We start from the raw sequence: 24,492 nt of genomic DNA on the forward strand, positions 1-24,492 counted from the left end.
AAAAACGACCCGATGGGGTATAAAAGGCATGCATGTACTCTCACCACAGGTGAGAGGTGCTAGAAACAGGTTAGTTCTAATTCAGTCTCTCAGAAGTTAGTTCATTTTCCTAATTGTAAGTGCACTGCATTAAGCATTGCTGAAATGTTGGCATTCTCAAATAATTCACTAATGGAAATCTTTTACATGTATTAGCACCTAGGGAAACTCTCCTGTCATTTCAAAAAAGTACTGAGATAAATACTCATTGGTTCAATCATAGCTAGTCACTCTACACATAATAACTACGCCATCAGAGGAATGTGCCAGATGTTGGAGGACAGAGGCCAAAACAGTCACTGGAACAGACCTGACAAAAGATGTATGTGTGTGCACATGTGTACAGTATAGGGCTGAACTGTAAGCAGAGAAAACAGATTATGGGATGGGCCTGAGACAGCAAGTAGTGAAACCCATTCCAGGAAGCAAAAGGCCAGTGCGGCTGACATTCCTGCCTGGACTGAATAAGAGAAATAAGCAGGGTTCAGATTTTCCAGTCTTGTATGCCATGGTAATTCTTAGGACAAAATCTAAAATCTTTAAGGAAAGGGTCTGAAGCAGTATAATGTCAACACAGATTTATTGCCTTTTAAAAAATTACTTTGGCTGTTAACCCAGAGAAGGATAAGAGTTGAAAAGAGACTAAACTACTACAATCATGCAGGTGAGAGATGGTGACTTGACTGTAAAATAGTAGCAATGGCAAGTTAAAAGAATGAGAAATATTAGAGATCATCAAGGAAGTGGAGAGATGAGAACGATTACAGATTTCTGCCTCGTGCAAATGGTGTCAATCACTGTGAAAGGAAACAATGTGAGAAGGGCCAAGTTTGGGAACGGGGGAGAAGAGAATAAATGAACTTTTAGGCTTACGAAGTTTTGAGGTGGCTAAAGGACATCCAAATGGAGATACTGAATAGAGAGAGATGCCCAGGTCTGGAGCTCTGAATAGAGGTTTGAACTCAAAGACATAAACTTGGGAGTCAACAGCCTAAAGTCGGGGTCTAAAACTAAAAGCCTTATCCACCCTTTTGCTTTTGCTCATCAGCTTAGGTTTTTGAAAACCAGACACATGATAGCTCTGGCCAGTGCTGACAGTGGTGTGAGAGTAGTGGGTTCACTCTCCATTCTGACACAGGAACTACAAACCAAATTTTATCCTGTTCACCTGTGTATGTTATTTTCTTGGTCCCTAAGGCATTTCAGTTTATCACTCCAATGCTATAAAACGGGATGAAAATATACAGTGATGTATTCTGAACCCTGAACAACATTTAAAGCTTGGTTAGAGGAGCAACAGTAAAGGAAACTGCAAAGGAAGACCATGAATCATGGACACTAAACTTCCTCCACTTAAAATGAGGGTAAATAACCACTTGTTTTTCAGTCTCAATTAGGACTAAATGAGACTTCTTATGTTAACTTAGCACTGACTGGCCAGGGTAAATGCTCAATACATGTTTGATTATTTATAGTTTCTAGGAGCATGGGACTGTTTTCTCACATGATGACGTTACCAAAACACTTGTAAAATTTATTCAACTTACAAAAATTAATTTTAAAAATAGAAATGCAAATATTGATTATGTCAAGGTTGTTTGATTTAGAACACAATTTCACACTCTGGTTGATAAAAATTACTTATCACTGTCCAAAAGATCTCAATTTGGGGGGGAGGATAACATATATCAATAATTCTATTTTTAAAACATAGAAATGGTTGACTAAGCAGATTACTGATCTTTCAATATCATAAACCCTTAAATATTTTTCTCAGCATCAAAGAAACTATTTAGAAATTATGGTGAGAGAATCTTTAATTAATATTGAAAATATTAACAGTGAAAAAATTTAATGTTCCTGTTTTAAAAAAAGACACACAAAACTTTTTAAAACATATTAAAAAAAATTCTTACAAAAAATCTTAGTGCTTTAGGAAAAAAAAATGCTCACATACACTGACACTTAAGTTTTCAGCTTACCATTAACCCAAAGCTTGACAAGTTACTTAACTATTCTATTACTGTTTCCTTATCTCTAAATGAGGGTAAATAATTATGTCTACCCACCTCATAATCCTTATAAAGGTCTTAGCACAATCCTGCACATAACAGGCATCCAACAAAGGTATCATCAAGTATTTATGTTTATTAAAACAAATAATTACCCTCACTGGTTTTAATTATAATCACAAGAGTTGACGTTTATTGGGTACTTATTTTGTGCAAAACACTATTATGTTCACTGAAAAAAAAAAAATCACAAATAGACATTATCTATAGACAATAGTAGAAAAGAAAGGTTCTGCTCTTCTTCTGCATCGTTTGCATGGTAGATTTAGGGGTTTTCAAAGTCTGCATCATGAATTTTCTACCCAAAATACAGAGAGCAGTATATGGAACTCCCATATACTTAGCCTCTAAAATTATCATGGTTTTGCCTTTCTTGGGTGACTTCAAGAGTTCTTTGTACTCAAAGACAATTTTGAAAGTAATCTTTATGTGAAATGAATGATGGGATGCCAAAACCACTTCCCCATTTTGTACCTATGAAAAGCACTAGTAAGAAAACCAATTTTTTTCTGTGAATTTATGAGGTTGAAAATTAAACTCTTTTATACTAAAGTTACTTACCAATGCAGGAAACCATAGTGTTTTCTTTTTATCCAAACTAACATAATCTACACATACAACTTTTCCTAGTAGCTCATCAATCTGTTTCCTATCATCCTCATCTTCATCACTGGAGGATGAAGAAGACTCTTCCTCTGGTCTAAGGAAAGAAAACAGTAAGATATTTCCATTGATCTTCACAAAGAATAAGCATACCAAGTTGAATATAGGTGTTCTAGAAATCTTATCTCATTTCTCTTATCTACAGAATGGCTAATTTTAAATTTCTAAAGAACAAAAAGGGTTATCACTAGAGAAAAACATATCATTTTCCTAAAAATTATTCAAGTTTATTTAGTGCTATTTTAAAAGATTAAGGGGAGGATCATAACAGAATAACACTGGTTCCCAAATTCTCAAAAAGCTGAAGACCCCATATTAAATATCCCAGTACTATATATACTAAAATATACTGGAACCTACTCTCAGATTAAAGGAGTTCTAGAGATAGTCATTTTACACTCTCAATATAAAGCTAATTTTGCAGATCTTTATTAACTGTGGGTCACAGTAGGGAGAGGAGACAATCTGATAAGAGATCAACACTGCTATCACTGCTATCTTCAGTATCAAATATATACAACCTAGGTATTCATAAAATTCATACTGTGGTTCTTTTGTATTATGTTAAAAATTTCTTCTAGTTACACTGTATATAGAACTAGTACATTAGAAAGACGTTAGGAAACAGAACTACCTAAAACCATCTATTTGATGTTAGAGGAAAGTATAGTAAAAACTAAAAAGGACAAAAGAAATACAAAACAAAAAATTCTATTCTGAATCTGGTTCTAAGAAAGCCCACAATCAGTGCTAAAGAAAATAAAGATTCTAACAACTGACTGCTCAAAATGCCCAGAATAGGACACTAAAAAATGTTTAATAAATAGACTTTAGTGTAAGTTCTTATTATAAAATAAAACAGAATAATGGCTAGTACTGATTATCAACAGGGATGAAAAGATTTTGAGATAGCTGGCAATGACCAAGTTCACTGCCAAAAAAAATGTAAACTGACAGGATATTTTAAAACTTTAAACATGATTTATCCATTTGGTTGACTGGATAAATCCAGTATATTCTATATTTGTCTTCATGCCTTTCCAAACGAATGACAGTATGTCACCCCTCTATATAGTCATACATAAATATAAAAAAAGAAAAAACTTATTATAGTGATATTAAACAATTTAGAGTGATATGGGGAATATAACTATTTGATTTCAACAGTCAAATAACTTAAAAATTATTCCCTGGTAGAAACAAAGCAAATCTTCAAAGTTTGCTAGTGAGTAAAAACAATTGTACTTCAAATGGCACTTAAAGCAGTTTAACCCCTACTTAGAAAGTAGATAACAGGTAGCAGGAAACCCAACCTACCTTCATACTAGCAGAACATAAAACCTTACAAATAGCCACACAGCTTGGGACAGTAATGACAGACTTCACAAGTCTGATTTCTACTTGATTAGAGGAGCATCTCAAGGACAATGACTTTTATCTCTCCACTTTCTAATGATTGTAGAACACAACCAACCATAAAACCAAAATTACTGCTTTTTTAAAGCAGTCATAGAAGACTCTTATGTCATTATCATTGGTGAGAGAAAACCACAATGTCACAGATAATATATATCAAGTCTGTAAAACATTTCTGTCTGAGAAAACTGGGCTTTATTTGACTAACAAAGTCATCTGTATCTTTATAAAATTAGTAATTTCTTTCTTCAAATGTAACAATCGTGAAGACTTCAAACACGAGCAAGTTTTATTCAGACTCAGACACACACACACACACACACACACACACACACAGTGCCCAAAAAAATGTATACACATTTTAAGAAAGGAAAAAACTGTATTAAAGTTGTAATACGCAATACATACCGACAACAAAAGATGAACACAAGTCATGTGTGTACATTTTTTTGGCACCTCCAATATATATATGCAAGCATGTATGTATATAAACTGGCAACATAAAACATCTATCCACCTTATATAGTACACGTCCTGATTCCACTCTAAAACCATTCCCCATTTACGGACTAGGTTCCTTTTCCTCCTCTCATCTTCAAGACTTTGGTCCAGCAATGCTTGCTTCTCTCCTGTATCAACTTTTCTGCCTCAGCTAGATTCACTCCCATCAGCATACTGTTATTTTTCCCATTTGAAAAAAAAAAAAATCCTGACCTCACTTTCTCCACTAGCTCCTACTTCCTCATTTCTCTACTCCCCTTTGCAGAGAACAGCCTGGCACACCCTACTTTCATCTCCTCTAAGTCTCTGTTCAAATGTCATCTCAATTAGGTTACCCTGACCATTTTATTCAAATTTACAACCTGGCCCTCCCAATCACCACCCACCTTACTCTTGTTATTTCCACAGCACTGACAAATCTATTATACTGTATAATATACTTGTTTCTTACATGTTTACTTTATTGTTCATCTTCCCCCATATGAGAAAACATAAGCTTTTAAGGCAGAGATTTTGTAAATGCCTATTTTATTCACTGATGTATCTTAAATACCTGAACAGTGCTTGGCACAGCGTACTTAATAAATATTTGTTGACTAAATAAATGAACTGAATAGATTATTTCTTTCTAGTGTGGTACTTCTGATTGTATTTCTCCTGAAATCACAAAATGTATACAATCAGTATAATTCATAAAACCAGTGTAAACGATACCCTTACACCTAAGTTCCTTTAACTCTTCTTTTAAGAGAAGCTGAGCCAGGAAACTGTTAACACAAAACAAGTACTCAATATATCGATAAACTGAAATAAAGAGCAAAGATAGACTGTTGCTTCTTTAGTGGCAAGGTATTTGTTTATAGAACCGTAACAAAATAATACCCTATCTCTTCTCTGTGAAGTAACATCTGATGATGCCAAACATGGCTAATTAATTACATGGAAACGTTTACCACAACAGACTAACACTAATCACTTAAAGCTGATCACACATCACTATTAATTTTAAATTAATTGTAAATCAAGTGAGAACTTTAGACAAGACATGTACCACAGTATAGCAAATTGATGAGATGCAAATGGAAAACTGACCCAGGAACTTCAGAGGCTCTATCTCTGAAATGCAATTCTTACTTAAATGATCCTTATTATTCCAGACAAGTAATTAACTAAGTTCCAAATTTTGTACAGTAAATTAAAAATCTGTGTTAGTATCAGAAAGACTGACAATTACAGTTTCTTAGAAGTATATGGAAATGTATACACTTACCAATAAAAGGGTTTTGGTTTAATTCCTCCCCCCACCCCAATTTTTATAAAGGAAACTAGAATCAAATTCTCACATCAAAATAAAGGAGCAAATAACAAAAAGATCTTCTAGAATTAGACAGTGAGGTTGGTTGCACAATTTTGTGAATACACTAAAAAACACTCAACACTTTCATGATATGTGAATGATATCTCAATAAAAATTTTTTTAAAGATCTGCAGACCTGTAAATACCAAGTCTAAATCACTAATTTATTGGGTAAATGTAGCAACATCATCGGGTAAAACCTGTACCTACAGATAATCCATAACAAGAATCCTTATAAGTCTTATTATGCTTTTCTTTTTCTGAAGAAAAGAAACAATAATAGCAAGTAAACTGCTTTCCTGCTGTAGCAGGTACACATATACCTTTGCCAGGTTATTGGAAAAAATTTGGGGAGGGAGGGAACCCAAATTATTTCTGTACCTCAAGCATTCTATTCTTTAGGCAGAATCAAACAAGACTTCTGCACACAATGGGTAAATTATAAGGGAAAACTCATCAAATTATACATTGAAAAAAAGGATCAATAACTTGCTTTAAAAATTAAGCTAGAGGATGATAATCATTAAAAAAGAAAATACTTGAAAGTATTTAGGATTAATTAAATAAAACTCAATTAAAGGAAGGTGTCAAAAATAATCAGTTTTGGAAAACCTGGGAGCAGATTACCAATATGTGGATTGACTGACGATTGACGGTGGTTAAAAGAAAACAAAGGAAGTGATATACTATTTAACAAGGGAGTCTGGAGGATCCTGGGAGGGATATTCTTATTTATCTTTGTACAAAAATAAATTTTAAATAGCCATCAGAGAACCATAATGAATTTTTTTTTTTCAGTTAAAAAATGAAAGCAGAAATAAAGGTCAGATACATGATCTTAAGACACAGGTCCAAAACTGCTGTAGAAAATCACTTTGAAGAAAGGGAAGAAAGAACTTTGAGGAAAGTGCAATTAAGAAGATGGGCACTTCACTGTGGTTCTTGCCTGGGTGCTTCAACAAGGCTTAAAGCTCCAAGCAAGAGCACTGTAGTATTTCTTGGCAGTGGGAATGGCCACCGTGGTGAGGGGGCAGATAAGCAAAACAAGCACCCCAAACGCTGGGCTTCATTTTCCTGCACTAGTAATCCTCACGCTTTTCCTGCCTTCAGACTCTGCACAGTACAACACAATCACAATAGCAAGCCTTCATTACACATATAAATTCTCAGCAAGAAAATGACTCACTCAGAATGTTTGCTAGACTCTTTACAAAGCAAAGATCAACTTGCTTAGTGACAACTGCATGTTTTATTCTCATATATTCAAGAAAGAGAGACCTCAGCTAAGAAACACAAGACTTTTTAACACATCATAATTTTTGGTCATTTTTGTAAATCAATCTATTTGATATTCAATAAATTACCTCATTTTATATTCCTTTTTACACTTTTGGATGACATTTGCAGAAAGATAAAATATGTCTAAATATGAGATGCAATTTTTTTCAAAATTAGAAAAAATTCTTGATAGATTCAAAAACCTTTTCCCATAATGTACATATAGTATAAAATGATATGGGAATGTTGTTTTAAAAAATATAGCCCCAAACAGTCCTACCTGTCCAGACTTAAAAACTAGTAAGCAGAATTCTTTTATACTCACATATAAATGAAATTATGTCACATGCCAGTAATTTCATGAAAATTTTTTCATTCAATACATGATGATATCTAGTACTTACACACTGCTTACCACATACACACTTTAAGGACATGAATTTTATCTTTGCAACAACTCCACGAGATAGGTAATATTATGATCTCAATTTTGTAGATGAGAAAATTAAGGCATGAGAAGACTAAGTGACCTGTACAATGTCACACAAAAGGAAGTAGCAAAGGCAGGATTCAAACCCAGGTTATCTGGTACCACTATTGTTCACACTCTTAACAACTAAGCCACATCATGGCTCTCAAGAGCTAGAGATGTGGAAATCTTCACTAATTAAATAATTTTACATTAAATACACTCCACCTCACTGTTCTGACATTATCAGTCATAGTTAATTAAGAGCTGACTATAGAACTACAGTCTACAGTCAGACTCTAATGATCAATGGTAGACAAAATTTTAAATTGAAGTCATTAATTTTCAAAGAGCTATCAAAAGATTTAACTTATAAGTGTTTCAGTGAATAATTTATGGCAACATAATAGCCCTCTGGAACAACTTAAAATATTATTAGATGATCAGAACAGAACTCTTTCACATTAATAACTCTTGCACATTTTTCTTAATTAAGTTTACTGGGGTGACATCGTACATTTTTCATTTATTTTTCTTTTTAACTAGAACACTCAAATTTTTTAATGACATACGTAGAAGAGTAAGTAATAGTTACTACCTGAGTATCCTAAAAGTAATCAAGTCACCAACCAGTTAAATCACAAGTGAAAGAAATCATTCACCTAGTAACTAAGGAAACATTTTCTAAAAGATTTAGAGAGAAAAAAATGCAGGGTCCAAATCATAAGCACAGTAGGAAAGTAAGTAATATTTAAATATTTTTTCAATGCAAGGATTAGTCTCTTTTTCCTCCCTCAAACAAAGCAGTATTTCTTTATCATTAAAACTAATTTGGAAAGTAACTGAAGTATTCTATCTAAAAAAAGAGTCAATCAACTGATTGGGAAATGGCCTATGAAGCACAGGGAGCTCAAGTCCTGGTCATTTCTTTCCTGTGTTCCTTGAATTAGTTACTTACTGTCTCTGAGGCCAATCTCCTCAATTTTTAATAGGGATAAAACTAACAGCTACCTTCATGGGTTTGCTGTAAGGCCTAAACTAAGTAATGTGAGAGAGAGAGAGCTTACCCAATTTCTACCTCCAGAGATCAGCCACAATTAGATTTAATACTACCTAGTTCTGTATATTGAATGAAAGCATTCGCTTAAAGTTTTCAATAATTCGACTAATATTTATTTTTTTAAATAGCTACTCTAACAATATTTGGGCTTAGCCACATTAAAATGTTTTAAATTTTACCAAAAATATTCAAAATTGTTTTAAAACAATCTCCAATAGAATAAATGAAAACTCCTCCTGCCCCATCTCTTCCAACTTTCTTCTGCTCCATGGAGGCAACTGTTTTTACCTCTTTCAGCTGTTTCTCTGATAGTTACTACCTTATCTTTAAATAATATTTTTATACTGGTATTTCTTTTTTATACATTTTAAACGTTTTTTGTTCTATTAACTTCCCATTGTTATAAGGCCATAACTTTTATATTTAAACCACCTCTCCACCCTCCATCCTACTAATATAGTTTTCCTTTCTTATATAATTTGTGGGGTTGGGGGGATTACTAAATGCCTTTGCTGTTTTTTTTCTCTATTTGTTGTCATCATATCTTTAACTCCCCGCAATGTCCCATTATAATCAAGACCTCCCTTCCTCCCTTTTAACAGACACTTCCAGTCAGTCCTCCATTTTGAGGTCTACTGATTACTAGCATCTACAGTTACCACTGAGAAGTTGGATGGCATTCTGCCTCTCAAACCTTAGCCATAAATTATTTTTCTTTCGGAAACTGTTTGAAGTTTCTTTATTTCTGATGACTTGAAAGACTGTTTCTTTATCTCTGATGACCTGAAATTTAATGAACCCTTGATCCTGTGATCCTTTTTAATTTAGAGCTTTTGGAGCCTAGGCACATTTCATTGAAAGGAGTTTGTTAAAAATGTAGACTCTGTGACACAACTGTAAGAAGACACAGGGAAATTAAAAGCATTAGGAAGGGAAAACACTTAATGATAGTAAGAGGTGAAATATTGTCTATGACATCAGATAAATGAAAAGAATTTATAAAGTTCAAAGGATAGAAAAATATGTCTGTTTTCAAAGAAAAGTGGGGAGACAAAATGGTTCACGTAAAATTGAAAGCATTTCTATGAGAACTGAAGAATGAGTGAGACAGTGACATGGAAAGGTGGCATTCGAGAAAAAAGGCAAGAATAAATGTACGATATCAGGAAAACAAAGGATATACTCAGAGAATATTGTAGTTCCAATCTGACTACAGCATCAAGATACATGTAGGGAAAAATGGGAAGTAGGGATGTATAGCTGTTCAGGTTGGCTGAACATGGAGAATCTCAAGCACCTGTGCTAAGGAGTCTGAAGCTATTATTAAATCTGAAATTACTATTAGATCCAGTTAGCATTTTGCAAATTACAATTTAAAATAAGTAACTTTTAAAACAATGCTAGAAGGAGAAATGAATTCAGGTTCAATTTAAAATTAGTAACTATTATTATAATAAAACAATACTAGAAGGAGAAATGAATTCAGGTTCAACTAACAGTTATGAAAATGGACTTACATATGATTAGATCTTCTTCCTCTATTTGTTTTCTTTCCTATGACTGGAGTGCCAAAATGTTCAGGGTTGGTGAGTGGGAGCTGGTCTAATGTCTGTGGGTAAGAACATAAACCCATCAAAAGTTATTACGTTGCAAGTTCCTTTTTCTTTTTAAACCAAATCAGTTAAAGAATATGCTTAGATTTTGAGATAAAATAACTTCTCCCAAAGAATACTAAAATACAACTTCTCTAAAGATAGAAAATTCTTGTTTCAAAGATATTAAAATAAAGATGATTCAGCCCATTACTGAAAACAAAAAGGTAAAAAGAAATTTAGCTAGTCTCTCTAGATGATTGCATTATCTATTTGAATGTTGACAGGCTTCTAACAATGATTAAAATACAAAACAAACACAACTCAGTGGAAACATAGATTTGAGAGCTAAGACACCTACCTACCTATATGTAAGGACCTAACTAACTCCTAGATTGGGGCCAATTGCTCAAATTTTTCTTTCCACATAAGGGAATATTAATTAACATATAAAGTTCTTCATTAGTAACAAACAAAATTAATTATCAGAATAAGCATCAACTGCCTGAAAAAAGACTTCATTCAAATAAGCTATATTATTACTTTGTAAACATTTCCCACATTAAACCTTTATTAAAGAAAATGTAAAAATTAATTATTCTACATTTAATATTTCATTTTCCCTTCCTTTTTAATCTGTGGCTCTAATACTGTGCTTAGTATGAAGATATCAATAAATGAATATTTCTTTCTTGTTATCAACTGACAATTCATGTCAACCCATTTGTCCCTAATACTGATTTCCAGGCAAGGAATTGGTTGATAGTTAAAAGTAAAATGAAGAAAAAGGGATTTTGGAATGATTCCCTTTGCTTTTCAATAGTTGATACTTTAAGTAGATTTTTCTTTCCATTATTTCCTGAAAAGGTCCGTATATCTAAAAAGTTAAGGTATCAACCTTAAAGATGCTATCCCAACTAACTTAATTCTCTGAGTATCAATTCTGATAATATTCCTACTTCTGCTGCATTTTTAAAGAGTTTTCCCTAGTTGCTATTCTTTTCACCCCTCTAATAAAACCTTTGCTATTACAGATAATTTCATAAACACTAGGGGAACAAAAAAATCCCAGGAAAACTGTCAGGATTGAAGTGAGGGTGAGAACCTACTTAGGATAAAGAACTCCTCAAAGGTACAAACCATGAAACAGTGCCCATCAACCTAGATTTAAAGATTAGATAGCTAAATACAAACTAATGCTAATATTTAAAAGGAAATTTTTAATTTTAAAATTGAGATAATTTTGTTGAGATGAACTAAAATGTGAAAAGGGGAAGCATATTAAGAATCTATTTTGCATAATTCATTAGAATATATGTAAACGCATTTAAGGTACACATATATCCAACAGCAAAGAATATGGAATAGGATAAGGAGACTAACCATAAAGCATTAAATAAAGAGTAATTCCTTTAAAAGATAGACAAAAATCAGAACTTTTATGGAGCAAAACCTAATTTTTCAAACTTAGTTTGTAAATTGAGCATTTAAAAAATATTTGGAGGCAAAAGTTGGCCCAAATACAATAACATGCCAAACAGAAACTCTCTAGAAGTCACTTGTCATTAACTCCTAATTATGTTTCCCAAGGATGAAAATTTCAAAGTATTGTATTTGGTAAACAGGAAAAATAAATTAATATGGATTCACTTTCTGACAACCTAACAGAAGGATTAAATGCCCCTTCTCACTCCCCTAAAATTAAGGTTGCTCTCTCAAAAGCAGAGATTCCTATTATGTACTGTGATTTCTATTTTAAGCATCTGCTCATCATTTCACTTATTACAGAAAAAAAAAACAAAAATGCAGGATTTCTGAAGAGTTATCTAGGAATCCCATATAGGAATTTTCAAATAAACCACAGTCTCTCCCCGGTATGTAATGGAGTAACAAAAAGAAGAAACAGTATTTCTGTCCCTGGTCAATCCACATCCAGGAAGGCAGGAGCACGTCTACCTCAAGTGATAGGCGAGGGCAGAATTTGTCTTGTCTTACACCTAAAGAGCAAAAAGCAGACACTCCTTGCTATATTACAGGCTCAAAGAAAATTCCATAGGCCTAGGGAAAACACGTCTATAGTCCTGTTACCTAAAACGGGATGCAAGAAATATGGAATTGGGATTTTTATGTAACCCTTCTTCAGAATTTTCAATCACAGGTAGTAAATGCACAGAGAGAATACCAGCTGATGAAACGACTTCTGGATAATATTCAAGTTGTGAATGCTCTGTAGAAATACCCTCACACCCCAACAACTAAGATGGTTACGGGTGGAACCAGTGATTTTAATGCTGAAATTCAAACTGAAGTACTATCGTGATGTTTTATGGAAATCTTGAATTTAAGTCTTTGTTTAGGTATGCAGCTTATTGGTGGGATTAGTGACCCTAAAAACTGCCAGTATGATGCGGCTTTTCTCTCAAAGGCCAAAGTTATCACTAATAATAACAATGCTGAGTAATCTTTCACAAAATTAAAATTGTTTTTGGAAAATCATAAATAAAGGGAAAGAATATATAGATGGTACATTAAATATACTCCTGGCCATGTCTTCCCAGAGCTTAATATACTTACAATTTAAAAATATTTTTAATTGCTTAATGCTTTTTCTCTTTCAATAGGTGGTAAGTAGCCCGAGGATAAATTCTGTTATCTACTTGGCTTTCCCTTGTGTCTCTGGTACCCAGTATAGCACCTAGCATATGGGATTGGGGAAAGGAAAAATATTCCAGCATTCCAATTACCCTCCAGGAAAACATAAAGTATAACGTGTATGACACACACAGTGAAACTGAGCCTCCTGCGAGGCAAGGAGACACGGAGCTACTTGCTCGTACTGCTTCAGCCTTTACACCACAACTGTCTTATGAACTATTCCAACTTAAAATTCTCTTGGAAAAATACAATTAGTATTTTAGATACTTCTCTGGATTAAGTAAGACACATGCCTTCACTTAACAGATAAAAAATCAAGTGTTCAAACCCCCTGTGTACTAGTATAACTGTACACGTTCTAAGGGAAATGAAATTATTTCTAAGAATTACCTAAACTCAGAATTCTGTTACTTCATCAGTGTAAGAAGCCAAATTCACTGCATTTGACCCAAAGCTGTATATATTTTCTATATTTAAACTTTCACAATCAATTCAACAAATATTTATGGAAGGTTTTTGTGTAGAAAACACTGCTAGGAAAAGGAGAGCCTATCAAGATGACAAAAACATAGCTATTCCCCAAAACAACTTAAAATCTCAGAGGGAAAATACACAACCAAAAAGACCATAAAATAAGAATGAGCGAAGTGCAAAAGCATCAAAGTAGAAAGAGATCAAATGTGGTTAGAGAGCTCAGGAAAGACATCACGAAGGAGGAAGCATTTCTAGTGGCCTGAAGAAGAGCAGGGCTTCTTCCATATGTTACTTCTATCTGACATTCAATTGAATACCAAGAAGAGATCTGCTCTGCCTGTTCATCCAGCGTAGTCTGGGTTGTAGATGGCTAAGGTCTTTGGCCAAAACACAAATAAGTACTAAAATACCATCAATGTGATATATCCAATATTTCACTGTCTTTACCTGCATTATTGAGTTCATGTAATATTACCTATCCATAATACATTTATACCATGTTGTGAGAGTTCATAAGATAATTCTACATATATCATCTCATTTGGTTCTTACAACAATGCTGTCAAGTAAAGCATTATTACTAGTTATTTTACTACTTCATAGTCTAACGCTAACAGATAAGTCTTCTGTTCAAGGTCTCCTGTTCATTTCTACTAAAATGTGACACACTGGATCGGTCTAACTAAGCATGTTTTTAGAATGTAACTGTAACATTTATATACAATACTAGTGGCAGTATAGTATTAAAACACAGGCTTGGGAGCCAAAAAGCCTTAGTTTGAACCAGCTTTGCAACTAATTGAGTTTTGGAAAATCACTTAATCTCCCTGTGCTTTAGCTTCATATATAAAATGGACATAATAACAGCACCAATATCATGTTTGTTAAAGATTAAATGGGTTAATATTAGTCCTAACTTAGAAACATGTTTGGTAAATAAGTGATAAATGTTTGTTAAATAAAAAATAAACTATGATTAAGATAATAAAGATGTTCACTTTCTTTAAACTAAGTTAATTTTTATTCAAGGGGAAAAGTCTACAAATATAGATCTTTCATAAATATTACTTGTGGTCAATATAGTATATAGAATGCTGAATGATATGCTTAGAAACCATCAAATGTGGGTTTCGAAAATATTAAAACAGGAAATATGACTTCTTCCTTATCCTTTTTCTTAAAGGAATTGTAATTAACAGGTATTTTGTACATTCGACAGCAGTCAAATCAAACCCTACTGTAAAGACTTATACTAACTTGTAATTGTTAAAATACACTTTGGCTTTATTTTCCTTCCTTTACCATATTTACCTGTGTAAAAAAAGAAGAAGAGCAGGGCTCAGGAGAAACCAAGAAAACAAAGTATGAACCATAACCTGGAAATACCAAGTAGTCTTATGAGGCAGAGAAGTACAAGGAAATGGCAGAAGATGAGACTGGGAAGATAAGCTGGAATCATAATACAGACTCTGAATTGAAATAGCAATTCAATCATTTAAGGGAAGGAAAAATATTTTCTTAACAAAAAACCCACGAAGTCTAATGGTTTAACAAGTATTAAAGTGTCACCCCACCCCACCCCCGCCACCCCAACTGTTCTAAATAGTGACTAGAAAAAAAAAATCATGGTTGGGCCACACTGTGCATTAGTCAATATTTATAGGCTAGATTAGAGAATATAACACTATAACACTATGCCTATCTTTAAAATTCTAAATGGCAAGCTACAGATTTACAAAACTTTGTTGAAACCTCCATTTTCAGTAACTGAATAACACCTTTCAATTTTAAAGCATGGACTTGGTGCTAGAAAGTGCTGGTTCGAGAACCAGCGCTGACAATCAGTTTTACCAACTGTAAGTAGAAGATAATAATGGTATCTACCTCATAATGTGAATGTAATCATGTATGTAAAGCATCGAACAAAGTCCCTGAGAAATATAAGCACTTCATGTATTCATCCAACTAACATTTATTCAGTTCCTACTCTGTGCCAGGCACTGTTCTAGGAACTGGGAACAAAGTGGTAAAGAAGACATACAAAATCCCTGCCCTTTTGACACATTCTAGAAGGAAGGCACACAGTAAACAACTAATTAAGCACATATACATATTTTGATAACAGAGAACGATAGGTGCTATAAAGAAAACTAAATCAACCTAAAAAAAAGAAGAGGAATGGAAGCAATTATAGAAAGCGCAGCCAGGCAAGGCTTCTTTAAGGAGAGGCTATAGTCATGTCACTAGTAGTTAGGGATTGCTTGTGGCATCTACATACACACTCTTTAACGATGATGGAGTTTAAGTGGATTACAAATCAGACATCTCTTTCTACAGTTATCTACACATTAAAAGAGTCTATATAAAAGTTGCCTAAAGACAAGTTAAACAAGCCATTGTTTTCTCTTTGTGGAAAAATGCTAAAATACATTAGACAAAAAAGAATATAGAACCTGGTACTCAAACACAAAGCATTAAACAGTCTTCACAGGTTACGTTATAATGGTATTATGTATTAATTAATTTTCCTGATTAACAAATAAGTTGATTGAGTTGAGAAAGCAAAAACTTGCTCCTGCCAATACAAAATATTAGGACAAATTCATGCCTTAAATAATTACTTACTTCACTTTCAGCAAAATGCCTCTCTCCTTTTAGGCACAGTGAAGATCGTCTCAGTGTCTTCTCATCTCCATCATCAAAAACTATGAGAGGAGGTAAAAATGGAAACTATTGAAGGGTTTTTCAAAGATTAACGTGATGATATAAAATATTTAATTTTCTAAGTGCAAACAGAGCTATTGTTTAAAAAGATTATATTTGAAGTTCATTTCACATTTTATGTTTTCTATCGGACAATTTCAAATATAGAGTATCTTTTCCAATATCTAGCGAAAAAGAAATAATATGCCTGAAATGAAAACATCTTCCCTGAAACAGAAAATACCAAATAAAAATAAGCAGTTAGCATTTCAGGAAGAAACTATTTAAATGCTAATTAACCCTTCTCAATGTGGTAAAGGAAAGGCAAGTTTTCCTGCTGACAGATTTACTTAAGAAACAGAAAATAAGAGCAGAAATTTATATGTTCAGACTGTCCCTAAAAAAATTACTTTTTAAAAATTTATAGCAGGGTTTCTCACCCTCAGCACTACTAACATTTTGGACCAGATAATTCTTTTCCATGGGGGGCTGTCCTGTGCACTGTCGGATATTTAAGGGCATCCCTGGGCTCTAGCCACTAGATGCCAGTAGCTCCCCCTCCCCAGTGGGTGGTGAATTTGCCTCCTTTTGAAAACTCCTTATTTAAAAAAGTACTACAGTGTCCCAGCAAATTTAGTGTAAGTTTATATATACAGAATACATGTATATTTTATGACATAATTTTAGCACATACTCACAAATCATGGGAACAGAGTACCTCCGCTTTAAATAATGTTGCCAGGCCTTGGTTTTAGAAATAGCAGTTTTTGACTAAGTACCAAAGTTAGGTTCTTATATATTATGTGAGACTTCACATTATGTGAGAGGATAAATAACTTTAAGTACATTTTTTTAATGCTGTAACTAAAATACTCAACAATAAACGTGCCACATTTATGAGACTGACAACCACACCTAATTACTATATGGATTTACTGCACAGAATTGCTCAGTCTTGCAACCTACATAAAGTATCTCCTTATGTGTCAAAATCAAATTTTCCCTCACTCTTCACCTGTTTTTTTCTCATCCCACAAAAATATAAACAAAACTCACCGATACTATTTCAAAACTGCCAAATTTTGTCATCACCCAAAAACATTTTACTAGGTGTTTATTCTCATTTCTGACGCCATTAATAGTAAGAATTCTTACCATTTAATAAATAATATTGGGACAATTGGCTACTGATTTGCAAAAAAATATTTGATCATATTTCAGAATGTTCAAAAAATTAACTACAGGTAAAATAAAATGCTATTTGTGAAGCAAAAATAAAGCCATAAATTTAAGATGACATTGGAAAATAAATTTGTAACACTGATGGAAGGATGATCTTCTTAAACTGCAAAGGAAAGACTGACCACATGTAAACTATGAAAATTGACAGTAGTGATAAAAGCAATATGAGAAAAATAAGTGCAACTGAAGTAGCAAAGGCTAATATTCAGAATATATGAAGAACTCACATCCTAAAAACAATAAGAAAAAGAAAACTATCCCCAAGAGGAAACAGGGGATTTCGGAGAGAACATACGCTAGCAATTCAAAAGAGAAAATATACAAATGAAATGATGTTACTGTCAATAAACAGGAAAAGTTGTTTACTCTCGCTAGTAATAATGGGAGGGGCATATTAAAACAAAACTGAGAAAATATTTTTGTCCAGTTGGGCAGAAATTTAAAGATAATTACAATCAAATTTGATGAGAGTTGGAAAAACAAATGTACTCAAACACTGTCCATGAGAGTATAAATTAATACAGTCTTTTAGGAAGGTGATTTTCATTACCTACTCAAGTTTTACAAATACTGTTCACTTCAATCTATGCAGAGTTTTCAATGCATACAATACGGAAATACTAGAAAAATGTACATGTACAAAAGAGGTTTAATCCAGCATTTATTGTACTAGCAATAAAACTGGAACATCATTAGTAAAAACAATTAAGTTATGGTACATCAAATATTGTGAAATACAATATTGCAGTAAAAAGGAATTTCTCTGTTGCACAACATGAATAACACTACTGAAATAACACTATTGAATATGAATAACACTACTGAAATGTACCCTTAAAAATAGTTAAGATGGGAAAAAAATTTTCTCTAAGATATACTTTGAAGTGAAAAAAGCTAGAAATCCAATTCTATAATACATCCACTAAATAATTTCTAATTATGTTATGCACATATTAATGAAATAAAGTTTTTAAATATCTGGAGAGATAAAAACCATTAACAGCAATAACATCTATGGCATTAGGGGAGGAAGTAAATCAAGGAAACTTTACTTTAGTTGCAGCATCTTTGAAAATACATTTTTAAAATAAGATTTATTCCCTTACCTACAGTGTACCAACTCGCATCTGTTAATTTGTTGATAACAGCTTCCTGATATGCACCATCAAGATTCTTCACTTCCACAATAGCTCCAACCTAAAGTATTTTTAAAAGTTAGAAGAACTTTTAGAAGACAAGTAAACAAACCAAAAACTGGCTTTATTTTTTTTAATTGAGTGCATGATGTAAAGAATAAAATAACCACTGATTTGTGTTAAGACACCGGCAGTTTTATCCACCAGTGTCTTTGTACCATCAGTGAAAATGTCAACATAGTAAAAAGGTAAATAACACCTACGTATTGTTATGAAAATGCCATGCCTGTTGTACGCTAACAGGGTTTTGGGAACCCCTAAAGGTCCTCAACTTGAGAACCAGAAGTACTGTGTGTGAAAATTGACTGTCCTTGTCTTACATTACCACTTCTCTTTGAAGAAGGCTGGGGAATAATGGTAGGGATTGTTAAGAAATAGCTTTGAAGTCTCTTTAAGAGTTACAATGTAACACTAATGACAGCTATTTAAAATATTTTCCATTTGATGAAGAAAATGCTGAGTTACATTTATATGGTCTTATAACTATATCAAACTAAAAAGTTTTTGCAGAGCAAAGAAAATTATTAACACAATGGAAAGGCAACCTCCTAAATAGGACAAAATATTTGCAAATCAAAAATCTAATAAGGGTTAATATCCAAAATATATCCACAACTCAATAGCAAAAAACAACAATAACAAACAATACTACCTGAGTAATAATGGGCAGAGGATCTGAATAGACATTTTTCCAAAGAAAACACACAGATGGCCAACAGATACATGAAAAGATCATCATCACTAAACATCAGAGAAATGCAAATCAAAACCACAATGAGATATCACCTCATATCTGCTAGGATGGCATTTATCAGAAAGAAGTGTCAGCAAGGATGTGGAGAAAAGGGAACCCTTGTGCACTGTTGGTGGAAATGAAAATTAGTGCCACCAACTATGGAAAACAGTATGGAGGTTCCTCAAAACATTAAAAATACAACTACTATAGGATCCAGCAACTCTGCTTCTCAGTATTTATCCAAAGAGAATGAAAACACTAATTTGAAAATATATACGCACCCCCATGTTCACTGTAACATTATTTACAATAGTCAAGACATGGAAGCAACCTGTGTACATCGATAGATGAATGAATAAAGAAAATGTGGTGTATATATAATCATTGTTTAGCCACAAAAAGGAAGGATTCTGCAATTTGTGACAATATAGATGGACCCTGAGAGTATTATGTTAAGTGAAGTAAGTTAGAGAAAGACAAATACTGTTTGATATCACTTAAATGTGGAATCTAAAAAACAAAAACAAAAAAACAAAACCCATAGATACAGAGAACAGATTGGGGGTTCCTAGAAAAGGGGTTGGCATGGGTGAAAGGGGTCAAAAGGCACAAATTCCAGGTATAAAATGAAAAATAAGTCAGAGGATATAATGTACAGCATGGTGACTACAGTCAACAATACTGTAAAACATATTTGAAAGTTGCTAACAGTAATTTTTAAAAGTCCTTGTCACAAGAAAAAAAAAGAAAAAAACGTTAACTATGACTGTTAACTAGATTTACTATAGTGATCAGTTTGTAATGTATACAAATATTGAATAATTTTGTTGTTCACCTGACACTAATACAATGTTATATGTCAATTATACCTCAATAAAAATAAAACGTACATGGTCTTTATAGTGATAACAAAATAAACTTGTTCAGAGAAGAAACTTAATCCCACACAATGCCCAAAAGGGGGAAGGAAAATCTGGAGAATTACCAGAACTTTCATTAAATGACTACAGTCAATAAATACATGGTATGATTTTTTAAATTTAATACTCAAGTGGTCTAGGTATTATTTTTATGTGAACTCATAAAAAATAAATTTGGATAAAATATCATCACTTTCCTATAAGAAAAACATTTGCCAAATGCTGACACTTTCTATCAACTGATGGAAATCCACAAAGTGTATTGTAGGGAACAATTCAAAATCCATATACAAAAAAGTCTATAGACAACGGGCCGGCCTGGTGGCTCAGGTGGTTGGAGCTCCACGCTCCTAACTCTGAAGGCTGCCGGTTCGATTCCCACATGGGCCAGTGGGCTCTCAACCACAAGGTTGCCAGTTCAACTCCTTGAATCCTGCAAGGGATGGTGGGCATCACACCCTGCAACTAAGATTGAACACGGCACCTTGAACTGAGCTGCCACTGAGCTCCCGGATGTGGCTCAGTTGGTTGGAGCGTGGGCTCTCACAAGGTTGCTGGTTCGACTCCCGCAAGAGAGGATGGGCTTGCTCCCTGCAACTAGCAATGGCAACTGGACCTGGAGCTGAGCTGCGCCCTCCACAACTAAGATTGAAAGGACAACAACTTGACTGGAAAAAAGTCATGGAAGCACACACTGTTCCCCAATAAAGTCCTGTTCCCCTTCCCCAATAAAAAACTCTTTAAAAAAAGTCTACAGACAAGAAATATATTTTAACTATCTTGAGACCAAAATTTAACATATTTACATATGTCAAAATCAAAATGCTCCTAAGCCTTAATCACAAATAAAAACAATTTTAATAAAATAAGAAAAACCAAACAAGCAAAACAAACCAACTATGCCACAATCAAAGAGGCTGGAACAGAAGAGAAAGATGCTTGAAGATTTTTCTATCCCTTCCCGCACTGAATATTTTTTTGTAGTTGGTACCAGCTGACCTGTGCCAGGTAAACAGGGCAGTCAGGCAGTGAAGAACTATGTTTATGAGGCAAAAACACAAATTAAGGCATGGAGGTGTGTGTTTTCTGAACATTCAGAGGGCACAATGCTTGTTATAGGCTGTGAGTCTATCAGGGTTTTGATTCTGCCATTATTGGCTGCCAGACCTTGGACAGATGACTTTACCTCCTTCAGTTTCCTCTTCTGTAAAGAGCTGTTAGGAGGAATACATAACATAGTATGTGCAAAACACGCAGCACACAGCACTAGCACATGTTAAGTGCTAAATAAATGGTGACTAACGTCATATTATAAGTGTACGTGTTTTTGTCCTTTTGTCCCTGCAAGTGAACTTATGCATGTAACAATTAAAGATGTCACCTACAAAACAGAAATGGTGGAAAGTAATTTTCATAAGATTTGAAAAAAAAAACTCACAAGTTTTAGTCCTCCATAGTACTTACCCTATATGCAAGGTAACAATGCCCTCTGGTTCCAATAAAAAGTTTCAAAACCAACCACAAGAAAACTGGCAGATACATACATCTATCTAAATCTCTGAAAAGTACAGCTTCATCAGTAAAGGACTTTTTAAGCATCTACTGTTCCTTCAATTCTGTTAGCATTTCTTAAAATTCACCCAGCCAAGCCAATGTCCCTTTTCAGACATTCAAAAGGGCCAAGGGGCACCTAGTGGCTTACCCACACATTCCCCTTAGTTTGCTCACTAGCAGAAAGTAAAGCAGCAGCACTTATTTCACTGGCCAATGAGGAAAAATGAATGCAAAAGAATCAAACTTATCTCTGTGTATGAACATGTTCATCACTTTATAACTGCTTAATCACCCCCAAAATGTCTTCTGCCAGAAGTTGTTTCAAAGAATTAAAAGCTCTGAGGGTTATGTTTTTTTCTCACTTTTCACATCATCATGAAACTTACATCACTTAATCTTAATGATGTAGGTGAACTACGACACCTATTAATTCTGGGAAATCCATCATATTAGTAAGTGTAACATGGTGAGACTGAAACAGATGAGTAAATAAAAAGCAATCAATACACTTCCATGATACTCATTTCATTTCTGAACACAGTTAGGTTTTACTATCCTATCAGGTTTTCATGAACATTAAATCTACTTTTTTTCTATAAGTCTCTTTAGAAAGAATTACATATTTATCAACTCAATAACAAAATAGCCAATGAATTAAAAAGAAATGACCAAGCACAATTATAGAAGCATTGGAATGAATAAGGACTAATTAAATTACCTTTAATGGGCCCTTTATGTGGTCATCCTGAACTTCCACTGTTGAAGAATCATGTCTAAATGTTACCTAGAGATTATAAATTTAATTAGTCATGCACACACAAAAATCAAGCAACACAAGTTCATCAATACATTAATTCATTTTTATCATAAGTAATCTAAATAGTTGCCTACTTTATACAAAATCTCAATCCTTAAGTAGAGTAACTGAAATTTTTATTTAAACAGACTAAATTACTTGATGTTTCACATATCGTACTTTATTCAGTACTATTAGTTATTAGTTTAGTTGTGTAATTTCTTTTCCTAAAATATGAGGTGAAAAGAGGTGGAGACCGTAGGCTAGTAGGTACTACAGTTGACCCCTGAACAACGTGGGGGTTAGGGCACCGACCCCTGGCACAGTTGAAAATCCATGTATAACTTTTGACTCCCCCAAAACTTTACTATCAGCCTACTGTTGACCAGAAGCCTTACCGATAACACAGTTGATTAACACACATTTTGTATGTTATATGTACTACATACTGTATTCTTACAATAAAGGAGCCTAGAAAAAATGTTTAAAAATATCACAGAGAGAAAATATTATTTACAGTATTTATTGAAAAAACCCCACATATAAGTGGACCTGCACAGTTCAAACCCATGCTGTTCAAGGGTCAACTGGATATATCATTTTGTGAAGGCCTAGCTTGGTAATAAGCAGTAGCAACAAACATTTAATGAGAGCTAAGCATCAGGCTCAAGCGTCAAACATATAATCTTCACAATAACCTTATTAGGTAGGTATGACTGTTCCCATTTTGTTGCTAAGAAAACTGAAGAACAAAATATAACTAACTGGTCCAAGATCCCAGAACTAGGACATGGTAGAGATGAAATTCAAACTCAGGCAGCCTGGCTGCAGAGCTTTACTATACTCTATATCAGTGTAGAAATCAGAGAATGGGAAACCAGACATGAGGAGAATAAGTTAAAATAAAGGGTTCATGTTTAAATACTTATTAGTTGGTGAAAAACAAGATAGCTTCCAGTATTTGGTACACAAAGAGTTGCTTTTCCTCTACAAAGCAAGAGTTCTTACAGGGATTAGACCATTAACATGGTCTCATTAGATGTGTATGGTCATCAATTTAGGCTCCAGGCTCACAAACCAGCTACGAAAGGAAATGTCCTGTACTCACAGCACCACAGGCATTTCTGTTTCACAAAAGCACAAGGACACTTTATTTAAATCGTGTTTAAGCTTCTGCGTCATTCACTTAGACTGTAGGCCACTTAAGGATGAAGACCAGGTCTTTAACACTAGAGTTTCGATACCTAATATAGTGCTTAGCACATAGCTGATGCTCAATAAATGAAAATAGGAGGTGAAGGGGTGTATCAACAAGTTGTTTAAAAATTTATTAACTATGAACTATGAACAAGTTAAACTGGTCTAGAAATATACCACCAGCTGGTATTCACAAAATAGTCACAGGGAAGTAAAATACAGTATGGGGATTATAGTCAATAATGTCAAGATTATATAGGGTGCCAGGTGGGTACTGGACTTATGGGGGGAATCACTTCATAGGTTATGTGTAGATGCCTGTCCACTGTGCTGTACACCTGAAGCTGACACAGAATAATACTGAATGTCAACTGTAATTAAATACACACACACACACACACGATACAAAGTACAGCACAGGGAATACAGTCAATGGTATTGTAATAGCTATGTATGGTGTCAGAGGGGTAGCAGACTTGGGGGGGGTTATCACTTTGTGAGGGGTATAAATGTCCTATTATTATGTTGTTGTGTATACCTGAAACTAATTAGAAACACTTTTTTAAAAAGAA

At 33.8% G+C, this 24,492-nt stretch overlaps 1 protein-coding gene across 5 annotated transcripts in view; it reads right to left on the reverse strand.

Annotated features, from left to right (window-relative positions):
- The window catches only part of ARID4B (AT-rich interaction domain 4B), a 120,150-nt gene that overhangs the window by 49,429 nt on the left and 46,229 nt on the right, over positions 1-24,492 (reverse strand). For all 5 annotated transcript variants that reach the window (XM_019746993.3, XM_074316713.2, XM_019746991.3 and 2 more), the window contains exons 4-8: positions 22,646-22,711; positions 18,628-18,718; positions 16,202-16,281; positions 10,373-10,464; positions 2,673-2,811 (exon numbers count right to left, since the gene is read on the reverse strand). In XM_019746993.3, the coding sequence (XP_019602552.3) occupies positions 2,673-2,811; positions 10,373-10,464; positions 16,202-16,281; positions 18,628-18,718; positions 22,646-22,711 (468 nt within the window). The remainder of the gene's footprint in view (positions 1-2,672; positions 2,812-10,372; positions 10,465-16,201; positions 16,282-18,627; positions 18,719-22,645; positions 22,712-24,492) is intronic.

Source organism: Rhinolophus sinicus, chromosome 6 (assembly GCF_057876585.1).
Source record: "Rhinolophus sinicus isolate RSI-liver-muscle chromosome 6, RSI-T2T, whole genome shotgun sequence".
NCBI classification, from domain to species: Eukaryota; Metazoa; Chordata; class Mammalia; order Chiroptera; family Rhinolophidae; genus Rhinolophus; species Rhinolophus sinicus.